The sequence below is a fragment of the Chaetura pelagica genome, unplaced genomic scaffold (assembly GCF_000747805.2).
Source record: "Chaetura pelagica isolate M959 unplaced genomic scaffold, ChaPel_1.0 scaffold94, whole genome shotgun sequence".
In the NCBI taxonomy this organism is placed as follows: domain Eukaryota; kingdom Metazoa; phylum Chordata; class Aves; order Apodiformes; family Apodidae; genus Chaetura; species Chaetura pelagica.
In genome coordinates, this window is record NW_009952881.1 from 670,452 (window position 1) to 682,857 (window position 12,406).

At 38.6% G+C, this 12,406-nt stretch overlaps 1 protein-coding gene across 1 annotated transcript in view; it reads right to left on the bottom strand.

Moving 5' to 3' along the window:
* OTOG (otogelin) overlaps positions 1 to 12,406 on the bottom strand; it is a 96,689-nt gene that overhangs the window by 74,355 nt on the left and 9,928 nt on the right. Inside the window, exons 6-12 of the mRNA XM_009995393.1 lie at positions 11,879 to 12,009; positions 10,933 to 11,039; positions 10,317 to 10,426; positions 9,631 to 9,756; positions 8,719 to 8,827; positions 6,632 to 6,678; positions 5,576 to 5,721 (exon numbers count right to left, since the gene is read on the bottom strand). Of these exons, the coding sequence (XP_009993695.1) occupies positions 5,576 to 5,721; positions 6,632 to 6,678; positions 8,719 to 8,827; positions 9,631 to 9,756; positions 10,317 to 10,426; positions 10,933 to 11,039; positions 11,879 to 12,009 (776 nt within the window). The remainder of the gene's footprint in view (positions 1 to 5,575; positions 5,722 to 6,631; positions 6,679 to 8,718; positions 8,828 to 9,630; positions 9,757 to 10,316; positions 10,427 to 10,932; positions 11,040 to 11,878; positions 12,010 to 12,406) is intronic.

Consider the following 12,406-nt stretch of genomic DNA (forward strand, 5'->3'; position numbering starts at 1 on the left):
GAAAGAATGCTTATTAAAGCATGCTTACCAATCACAGAAGATTACCAGATTTACCTTAACAGAATGAATTTGATCACTGCTTATTTTTTTGAAAAGAAAAATATTCTGTCACAGAGAATTAAGAGAGCAAGCAGCCTAAGTCTCCCTCCAGGAAATTTCTCATTGACTGGATCTGACGCTGAGCTGCAGTTCAGAAATGTCCAGCAGAGAGGTGCAGGAGACTTTTCAGTCCCACTGCCTACAATGAAGGCATAACTGGTGATGAAATAGTAGAATGTTGAGCATCTTCACTGCTAACGAGGCATTGAACAGATTCAGTTGAAATAATACTTATCTTTGGACAGTCACACTAGCAGCAAAATTACACTACAAATAGCACCATTCACAGTGCCAACACCTCTATCCAACTCTCACTGACTTTCACTGGGACTTGCCTAATACAGGGCAAATGTTGCCCAATCCATTGAAAACAATTCCTAAAGCTGTAAGGATCTCTGAATACTACTACAGGGCTTTGACAGAAGTGTAGACCATTTGTCAACCCTTCAAGTACCATGGACATAGAAGTACACACAGTGGTGCTTAAAGATTAAAAAACTATGTTCAGAATTTCCATGTCTCTAAATAACCGTTCAAAGATCTTTTGCCAACAGATGAAGTTATAAAATGTAACCTTAAGATAGCAAATTATAACAGGAAATATTTCACGAGATCAACCAGTTCTCCTGGACTGATATTGAAGACAGACATCTGCACTGTAAAGCCATGCTCTTGTATTTTCATCTCTTTGTCTTGGGCCCTTAATAAGAAATCTATTTCTGTGCATATCACTCAACAACAGTGTCTATAAATTGCCAATTCTGTTGACCTTTTGAGAAGCTGAAAGTAATGTACAGCAGAGCAGAGCCAAGAGAACAACCCTCCATAGTATATACTTTACTACACAATATTGACAAAAGCTGTACTATCCCTTCATGCTGAAACTAAAGGAGAAATTCTACCTGAAAATTATTCTCTGTTCCAATGAACTGTTCCTTTCAGAGCACTTATTCTGCCAACTTTTAAGCAGGTGTTTTCACAGGAATGGCCATTTCTCTCACTAGACACTTAAAAAACCTTCTATAATCAGAAGACCTTCTCATGATACAAACTACAAAGCCAGTGAGGTTGTCATCTGAAACTCAGATAAGGTCAAACTGTGCTTATCACTTGACTGATTCTCCTTCCAGAAAGTGCTTAAACAAAATTTCACATCATTTTGAAGTAACTTGTTGCCTGATGACTGTTTATGTCACCAACTCTAAGGCTCTAGATGACTGGACTCTTTGTGATTCTGAGAGCTAAAATCTTGCCAGGTATTTTATTTCTACATTTTTTAATCTGCTTGAATAAAATGAGACTGATAAGTTGTTGTTTTTTTAAAAAGCACATAATATCTCAAGCCATCAAGAAATATGAGATTCTGCACTACAGATCTTCTAGCTTCCCATTTCAGTTCATTAATTTTTATAAATGGGAAAAAGATAATAGATGGTGCCTAGGGAACTGTAAAGAAGCTCTTTGGCCAAGTGATACCAGCCAATTGATAGCTAGATGCTTGAATAGCTGCACTGAAATCCCACATGCTTGTGTTATAGTACACAAACTGTTTTCACTGTTCTCTCACCACTTGTACATTGGTAATTAATAGCCCTGGAACACAACACACAAACCTCTGGTCACCCATCTGGCTATTAGTGTCCAGAATGCTTCACTGAAACCTCTGTAAAAGTCTATACCTGTTAGGGACTGACCAGGCTCACTTTGTTAAAGGCTAGGTGAAACATGAAGCTCAAAATGTAGTAAAAGCCAAGAAAATCTGTTTTTTCAATTACAAACCAGTTGGACATGGAGACACACTAGGTAAGTCCCTCAGTGAAGAAGATACAAGAATTCCTGCAAGGCTCTTTGCAGTCTCAAGAGTGCTCCAGAAAGCCAACTAATTTGATTATCACTTTCCCCAACACAAGTATTGCCACAGTAACTAAAGGAAAAGGTACATTTCTGTCTGTTTTGCACAGAAAAGTGTTCTGTAGCACAAAAGCCTATGAGATCCACAACACACATCCCTGCACATTACCATAGCAGTTATTTGCTCCAGACCTCTGTTGTCTGTTGATGGGCTTTCCAACAGGACAAGCTAAAAGGTATATCACTATGGGCTTCTGCAAGAAGTCAATCACATCTCAGTTTTCATTTAATAAAAAATTGCCTGAAGCGTTTATTTGGGGCTCCCCCTTGATTAACTTCAACTGTATAGTACAGGACACTGCTTCAATACACCTTTCTCAAGCTTCTAAGACTGCAAACTTCTGAGAATTTCAGGCATGCATCTGTTCAGTTAGTATATGTTGAATGCTTGGGTTTTTTTGTTTCACAACTATTCTGTTTTCTATGATACTGACTTAACTAACTCCTCAGGATCTCAAGGTTAGCAGACATCAAAGCCAGATAAGCTCATAAAAGTCCAAATAAGGTAACTCAAATATGCACTTGAAGTGGGGAATTTGAAGTAACGATCAGATATATTGCATCCTGAAGCAGTCTCATTCTTCCTGTCAACAGAAAATACTAGCAGGATCACCAAATTCTTCCAAATCCAAAGCATAATGCACACAAGATCGAAGCCTAGTTTTTCTATTGTGTATGCCCTTGCCAAGATCTCATTTCACAGCCCCCAATGTAACTGTTCCAACTCAAGGAGCTAGGGGCTATGAGATCATAATAAAGCAGCCAGATTCACAACACAGGAATCCATTTTTTCAACACTGCTAACTTCTATGCCCTGTCACATACCTCACCTGATGTACTGATACCCTTGTCCTAGGAACCACAAGAGATAGAGGGTCATTTATTTGCTGATCATCCAACTGGAAAATATATTTGGTCTCTATCAGCTTAAGCTATTTTTCTTACCTCTCAACTTTTATCACTGAGATGAGAAGGGGACTCCATGCACTCAGTCTCCCTTCTCTTACCTGGATTGCAAATAAGTAATTTCTATTATAATGAACCTGTCAATGCCACTTCAATATTACTTCCTTCTGCTTAAAGGTCTTCTCTGTCATACAGAGAAGTAGGTTGTAGTGCACAAGGACAAAAATATGTTACTGAAATACACCTTTAAAAAGCATGGCATAACAACTTATATGACCGTTTTTTCTTTCCAAGAAAATCTTAAGTGCATTAATAATATAAGCTGAAGAGAAGAATGAATGCAGTCATTAGTGTAAAAGAACTTGCAGAATCATATATTGATTTAGAACACAAAATAAAACTACTACAATGAAGCATAAGCAGTTATGTCCACAGAAGTAAAAAGTAAACGGTGCCAAATCTAATTTTACATGAAGTACATAACTGCAGCAATACGGAAGCTCAAACGAAGAACCAAAATTTCAGCCTAACATGCATACAGTAGGTGGTCTAGAAATACAACAAAAAGAGAGACTCTATACACACACTTCAAATATTTCTACAGTTGCTCCTAGGTAAAAATTGTTACTCAAGACTATTTGAAACAGAATATAAATTTGCCTAAGATGCAAAGTCTAACATCATGTTCCTACAGCCAGTCCAGCACTTTAGCAAGCAGGCATCCACAGTAGCACTATAACCCTAAGACAGACATGGGCTAAATCCTGCCTTTACATGCATACACAGAACTTAAGTCAGTCAAAAAAGCTTGACTCCAGAAAACAGCTTCAACTCAGTCAACTACACTTTTTGCATCATCTCTGTATGTTTAAGATCTATTCTAACTTGCTTTAACATCCTCAAAATTACAAGACCTATCAAGATTATAACAAGAATGAAATCCACAAAAGCAACAACAAAGGAAAGAGAATAGGGTCTTGGGCATAAAGCAGATTAGATATTTGGTGACTTCTGTGTATGGTATCAGAAACTTTCAAATAGAAAATGGAAACACCCCAAGTATCTGATATATATAGGCACGTGCACATTTGACTGAAACCAACTGCACAGGATACCAGCTTAACAACAGTAACACAGATGCATATCTATACCCAAAGCAGGAAGAGATGTCTCAAATCTATCCTAAGTTTTTCATATCAATGTAAGTAAAAGTCAAATTCAAGCTGTAAGAAAAACACTAGAAGAAAAACCTACATTCAAGACACAGAAGTGTCACTCTTCCTTCAAGGTTTATTTTGTACTAGCTGGAAATCCACAAAGATGTATACAGAAAGCTCAAGAAAACAAGTCATCATCCAGGGTTTGCTGCGTGAAACACAATATGCTATTGAATGAACTCAGTGAACACTGAATCAAAATGCTAGCATAATCTTTCCCATTTACAGAATCACAGAATCATAGAACATTTAAGGTTGGAATTAAGCTTAAAAATCATCAGGTTCCAACCTTCCTGATACGAGCAGGGACACCTCACACTATACCAGGCTTCACAAAGCCTCATCCAACCTGACCTTAAAAACTCCAGGAAGGGCGCTTCCACAACCTCCCTAGGCAACCTAGACCAGTGCCTTCCTATCCTCATGGTGAATAATTTCTTCTTAATATCTAACCTAAATCTCCCCTCTTTCTGTTTAAAACCATTATGCCTTGTCCTATCACTGCCCTCTCCAGTGAAGATGCCCTCCCCAGCTTTCCTGTGGGCCTCTTCAGGTACTGGAAGGCTGTTCTAAGTCTCCCCTGAGCCTTCTCTTCTCCAGTCTGAATAGCCCCAACTCTCTCAGCATATTTTCATAGCAGAGGTGCTCCAGGCCTTGGATCCATCTTCACAGTCCTCCTCTGGACCCTTTCCAACAAATGCATGTCTTTCCTGTGCTGAGAGCTCCAGAGCTGTACACAGAACTCTGGTCTCACCAGAGCAAAGTAGAGGGGCAGAATCAACTCCATGGCCCTGCTGGCCACTTTTCTTTTAATGCAGCCTAGGATGGTTGACTCTCTGCGCTGTAAGTACACATTGCCAGCTTGTCTACAGCTTCTCATCCACCATCACTCCCAAGTCCTTTTCCTCAGGACTGGTCTCTATCCATTCTCCCCAAAGCCGGTATTTATGCCTAGGGTTGCACTGACCCAGGTTTAGGATCTTGCACTTGGCCTTGTTGAACTTTATGACGTTGGCATTGGCTCACATCTCCAGCCTGTCAAAGTCTCTCTGGATGGTGTTCCTTCCCTCTAGGATGTCAACCACACCACACAGATCGGTATCGTCAGCACACTTGCTAAGGGTGCACTCAATCCTACTGTCCATGTCTCCAACAAAGATGCTGAATAGCACTTGTCCCAATACTGACCCCTGAGGAACAGCACTTGTCACTTGCCTCCACTTATACACTGAAGTATTTATCACAAGTAAACATGAGAATTTCTGTACTGACTTGCTCTGCACTGTTGTTTTTCAACTATTTCATCATTAAGGAAAACTGTTGCTACTGATAAATTTTAATATATTCAAATGCAGGTAGCTTTCACTATTTTAATACTTCCACCTCCACCCTCCACTGATATAAACAGGATATAAACATTACAAGAAGGTTCTAAGCCTTACCTGTCCACAAGGAGCATTTTGCAAGGATATGGTAAATGCTCCAGATGTACGGCTTTTGGCTAGAATATATTGGCAGGTAGCTTGGAATGTGTATTTTCTCCCATCGAAGGTGATGAAATGAATGTCTCCTGAAACTGAGCATTCAGCTGACAAACAAATAACAAATAACATATTTAAGTACATACAAAGGACAGTGTCCTCTCAACAGCTATTACTGCTGTAGAGTTCTTACACCCTGATACATGCTTATAATTTACAAAATTCTATTTGTATTACAGTAAAGTAACAGGAAACTGAATCTTATGCTCATTTTTGTTATACAGCTCCCACCTGATGCCAGGCCAGAATTCCTAAATAATTCTTCCCTCAAAAGAAGGCACTAATATGTGTGATCATTACAGTCTGGATAGTTGATCCGTAGCTCTACTTTGCAGAAACATTAAACACTCCCACAGTCAATTGATAACTGCTAGACCAAGCTTGAATCTACTGGCAGCTGCAAGAACCATGAGGCCATGGATACACTTAACATGCAAAATCCTGTTGACCTTAATCTCTGTATTTTAGCGGCCTATCTGTGAAGTGAAAATAACACCCCTCATCCCACAGGCATGCTGTGAAAATAATTAAGTGATATTTGTATAATATGTGAATAGTATATCACTAGCCAGCAATAAATACTCCGGGAGGAAAAAAACAAACCAAACCAAAAAAAACCCAAATAAAAACCTGCAAATTTGTCACAAGTTTGTCAAGTGAGGACTGGATAGGCAACTTCAGTTGAATGACAAGAATGACCAGGTAGTACCATCTCCTAGAGACACTATACTGATGTATAGGAAGACACTCTGCTGCACTAAGCTGAAATGCAGATGCCTGCTATTCAGACCATTTTAATATTTAAACTACTGGGTGTTTAAATGTTTTTGTATGTAAATAGAAATAAAAAAAAAACCCAAACATTATATAGTAAAATACTGCATCTAGATCTAACAGTAGTATTTTGCCCCAAGTAAGAATTCAGTTACTAAAACAGTATTCAAGACTTTCACATACCTGGACATGTAAGATTTGTACAAATCCATTTTCCTCCAATGCATGTGCTGAAATAAAAAAAAAACACATTTCATATTTCATTTTTGGTGAATTATATATGACTGTCCCTCAGTTATTGTTCCTGGATTCCTTCTCTATGAAATGAGCAGCAAGTATCTTGAGCGTCACAAAAGGGCTATCACAGTCACCGAAATACCTGGAAGCTGTGGCAAGAGCTTGTCATAGGGATATGATCAGGTACTTTCATCCATGCATCCAGTAACATTTTTCTTTCTTTTTAGCTACTTGATTATCATTATAAAAATTATGAATTATTAAATTTGAGAAGAATAAACACAAGCAATTTGAATCTTATTACTTTAAAAGAATAGAACTGTTGTGAAAAACAGACATTGCACATCTGATAGCTCATCTCTTTTCTTCAATTAAGTTGATCCAACAAAAAATGCATGATCTCTTTCTACAAACTTTTCTTTCCAATGTATAAAATTAGCTTTGAAATGTCCAAAATAGCAGCTTAGTGTCACAGTGACATCAGGTTCTTTGTGTTCACGTACGACACCATAAACAGGATACAAAATAAAGTCAAAGTCGTTCTCCTGTTATGACTTTGTATTTTACATTCCTTTTAGTTTGAGGCAGAGTTCAAGGTGAAAAAGTAATAAAAATTACAGTATTCTCTGCAATATCTGTGATTTGCTCTTCTTCCACATTAACAGCTCCTGACCAATCTGGTGGCCTTCTACAACAAGGCTACAGAGATGGTGGCAGAACAACTGATGTCATCTACCTGGATTTGTGCAAGGCGTTTGACACTGTCTCACATGACATCCTGGTCTCCAAACCGACAAGGCATGGATTTAACAGGTGGATAAGAGATTGGTTGGATGGCCACACCCAGAGAGTTGTGATCAATGGCTCAATGTCCAAATGGAGGCAAGTAACAAGTGGTGTCCCTCAGTGGTCAGTATTGGGACCAGCGCTGTTCAGAATCTTTGTTGGAGACATGGACAGTGGGATTGAGTGTATCCTCACCAAGATGATACCTATTTGTGTGGTGTGGTTAACACCATAGAGGGAAGGGACACCATCCAGAGGAACCCTGACAGGCTGGAAAGGTGAGCCAGTGCCAACCTCATGAAGTTCAACAAGGCCAGGTGCCAGGTCCTGCACCTGGGTCAGCACAACTCTAGGTACAACTACCAGCTTTGGGGCAAGAATGGGTGGAGAGCAGTCCTGAGGAAAAGGACTTGGGGGTTGTTGCTTGGTAGTTGATGAGAAGCTCAACGTGAGCCAACAGTGTGCACTGGAGCCCAGAGAGTCAACTGCACCCTGGGCTGCATCAAAAGAAATGTGGCCAGCAGGGCTATGGAGATGATTCTGCCCCTCTACTCTGCTCTGGTGAGACGAAACCTGGAGTGCTGTGTACAGCTCTGGAGCCCTCGGCAGAAAAAAGATATAGACCTGTTGGAGAGGGTCCAGAGAAGGGCCACCAAGATGATCCAAGGCCTGGAGCACCTCTGCTGTGAAGACAGGCTGAGAGAGTTGGGGCTGTTCAGCCTAAAGAATAGAAGGCTCCAGAGAAACCTTATAGTGGCCTTCCAGTACTTGAAAGGGGCTACAGGAAAGCTGAGGAGGGGCTTTTCATTGGAGAAGATAGTGATAGGACATGGGGTAATGGTTTTAAATTGAGAGAGGGGAGATTTAGGTTAGATATTTGGAAGAAATTATTCGCTGTAAGGGTGGTGAGGAACTGGAATGGGTTACCCAAGGGGGTTGTGGAAGCCCCCTTCGTGGAGGTTTCCAAGGTCAGGTTGGACAAGGTTCTGTGCAACCTGGTGTAGCGGTAGGGTTCCCTGGTCATGGCAGAGGGGTTGGAACTTGATTCTAAGGTCCTTTCCAACCTTAATGATTCTATGATTTTATAGTTTCTTTTAGCTTTCTCTTCACTGCAAAAGGTATATGGAACAACAATAAGGAATTAACAAATTTGTTCAATTTTTAACTGAAACAGGCCTTGAAATTGTCTCTCTGGGTTATGAGTTAACTCACATTAAGTCCACATAGTAGAAAGAAAAAATACTAACCAGTTATTACATTCCTCATAAACCACTGAACCTGTTTCAAAGAAACTTCCATGGTAGTCACAAGGACAGTCTGTAGGCTTAACACACAATTCATTTTCATAAATTAAGCCTAGACAAAAATAAGACAACAAGAAAAAAGTGAAAAATCTGTACATATGCCTGATAGTGTGCTAACAAGTATACCCAAGAACAACAGAAATTGTCATATTTTATAATAAAATCCTATAGACTATTTGGTAGTCATTTTGCAGAACCAGTATTCATTTGAATTATACTAACTAAATTATATAACATGGACCAAGTACCTAAATTGCTTGAGATACACTAACAATAGTGTGACAAGAAAAGCTATGTACTCAGGAGAAATTAAGGGGAAAACAGAACAAAGTGTATTTTGGTAGTAAAGGTAAAGTCTTGCTATAGGTAAATACCTCACTTGCCAGAACCATACAACAGTGTAAGAATCTCAGTATCAAAACCTGGGTTTGGTCACAAGAATGAGTTTCAGTCATGTCAAGTTTTTGAGCTCTCCTAAGCACATGACCTTGCAGACATTGTTGAGGGGAAAAAAGAAACAACAAGAAAACAACAAACCCACACACAAAAAATAACACCTCCTCAAAAAAAAATTTAAAAAAAACAGGAACCAGCAGAATCAGAAGAATGGCTGCCCTGTCAGAGCAAACTGTTTCTTACTTAAAATGTGGAGCTCTACAGCTAAAATGTGGATCTGTGCTGTAACCTATTCCCACTTGTTCCAAGGAAGAAAAGGCTTTTTTTTTCCACGCTTTGTTGGTAATGTGTTTATAAAGAGTTCTTGTGAATGCCTTAGCATAGCCAGGCCATATAGGTATGTAAGCTTGGTCAAGAACAATCCAAAAGTTATCTGGAATCAAATGAAACAATATTTACCATCTGGACAGTAGCATCCATCAACACAGGGAAGCTCACTATCAATGCACTGTGACTGCTGATGACATGAAACAGGGCAACAGTTGATGCATTCATTGTAGGTTAAGGGTTCAGCACAGGTAATCACTGAAAACAGAAACAGGTAGAGAAAATTAAAAGGCACTGTACTACTCTCTTAGGGTTTAAATAGGTTGCACACTTTTATTTTGGGTATTTACTTTTTGGTACGTCAATTGAGTGTCCATTATCTAGAATAATGAAGCAATGGCTTTCGTAACACACACACAGAACATACATATATTTATATTCAGTATATTGAAGGGGCATTTAACACTCATTATACAAATTTTACGTATCAGAAAGCCATGAAGACTGGTAATATTTGAAAGAGTAGCTCTATGAAAAAATTATTAACAACCTCAGAGAATCTCTGATGTTTTCGTAAGAAGATTCTTAAACACATACTAATAAGCTTAGTGCTTTAAATACTTTCAGTACAAACTACACATTTAAAAAAAAATCCCATTGCCTTTACATAGCCTTGAAGTTAGTCCATAGCTATGCTTTCATTGAGAATTATACAAGTTTAAAATTAGAGCAAGGACAAAGAAACGTAAGTACGAAGAGCACACTCTTCAAAATACAACTAGTAAGCAGTATTTCCAGGAAGAAAAGTATCTCCATACCACACTGCTCAAAGTGCAGTCGCCATCCATGAAGTGGCTTTCCTGACTGGGCACATGCTCTGGCATATTCAGTTAGTGCTCGACACCAAGTTGCATTATCAGCTGCTGACCTTACACAAATAAAAATTGACATATTATTTTCTACCTACATTCAATCACACAATCATAACCTCGTGAATGCTCCTATGCTGCATTCAACCATTGCATGGAAAAGGAGCATAGAGGGTTGTGAAGTGACAGCATGAATTCAAATAGTAATTAAGTTCCTCTTTTCATTGGCCAAACAGACCTATTCACTATTATTTTTCATCCAGGTTAGAAATACTAATCATGTTGCACAGAGTTGAAACAGATAGCATATCCAAGAGAAAGTACACTACAAAATTATGAAAATATTTAGGCCTGATTTTGGTCATCCCTTAAACCAAAGAAAACAGGATCAACTCCATAGGAATTTCTGGCAGTATAACTAGAAAAAGTGAGAAAAGAGAATAAAAGAACATTAGATAAAAACTGATATGCAGAAAAAGACATGTTAGTTCTGTTAATATTTACAGTGGTCCTAGGACAATGTTTTTTAAAATAACTTCAGTATGTCACAAAAACATTCACTTACATGCAAAGATCATTGGTGCAGCTTGCCATAAAAGGAACAGGACTCACGTATTCATGACATTGTTCAAATGGAGAATGTAACAAAGTATTACACAGAACGTATGCCCTCTGAAAAGCATAAGATAACTTATGAAGAGATTTTCTAAAATTGAACAAATTGAAATAGAACACTATGGAAAAATCAGAACAGATATCTCATTCTACAACTAGGAATCACTTCCCTCTTATCAGCTAGAAACAGTGGCTAGCAACACATTGCTCTGCATGCCAGAGTATTCATAACACTGAATCCTTTACCCAACGTCATTCCAGTGGTAGTAAAACATCTCTTCCCCAAGAAAAGTACTGACCATGTTGCAGCTAAATCTAGATTACCTGAAATAGTCTTCATTTTAGTTAAATTACAGAGTAAGATGCAAGAGAAATAAAATGTCTAGCATCAGCTTTAGCTTCAAAGCACTTTCTTTCAGGGTTATATCTTGAAAATATTACTTAAAAGGAAAAACTACTTTCATGTGATGGATAAAAGTAACATTAGTTTATTAAAAAAGCCACAAGACTTGCAAATTATCTGTGCTCTCATTCTGGTTTTGTCTGCCAGCTTCTTTCTGTCCTTCTGAAGGGAATGGGAACCAGCTCTAGAACACACCCCTAATTTACAACTTTTTGCTCATTTAGCTCCAGATTCAAACACTTCTATTGGCTGCTTATATAACAGTATAAAAAAACAATAATAAAAAAAATCAAGCATTAAATTGTAAACTCCTACAGAAGAAAAGTGGGGGGAAAGGAAGGGACAGGGGAAGCTCTGCTGCAGCAACCATTTTAATCCACCTGTCCAAAGAAGAGCTGAGAATATTTCCAGTCTCCTTCAAAGCATTACGTCAAAATCTTGCTCTAATTAGAATCACCAACTACTGTAATAATCTTTTTGTTTTGATCCAAACCTGCAGAGATTCATGACTTTGTGTCAGGCAGGGTGGTACATTGAGAAGAGATTTATCCCAATTGGGTGTTCCTTTCGGAGGATTTTCCTGCCAGCTCTCTGCGAATTCTGTTACATCATCTGTCAGTTTTCCTAAACAAGACACACACAGTAACACAATGACTTAGAAGAACAACAACATGGCTGTAGGATTTCTCAGGGAAACATCTCAATAATCAAACCATCACATTAAGCAGAGAATACCAAACCCTTCCCACAACTAAATGAATCACCTGCTAGTCTGAAGACAATCTGGTTCTTAAGAACCAAAAATACTTTTAAAAGGGAGGTGTTAGAATGGCAGAAAGAAGCTTACTCATGCAATTTATCAAGGAAGAGTTTTAGGGAGCAGGACTGTGCCTGCTGAAGTCCTTGAATGGAAGAAAGGAAAGAAAAGTTGTCATACACTGTATATACATAGGTCCATGCTATTACTTTATATGAAACTCCTAATAGAGAGTCTAAAACCCAAAACAAATGGGGCATTCCT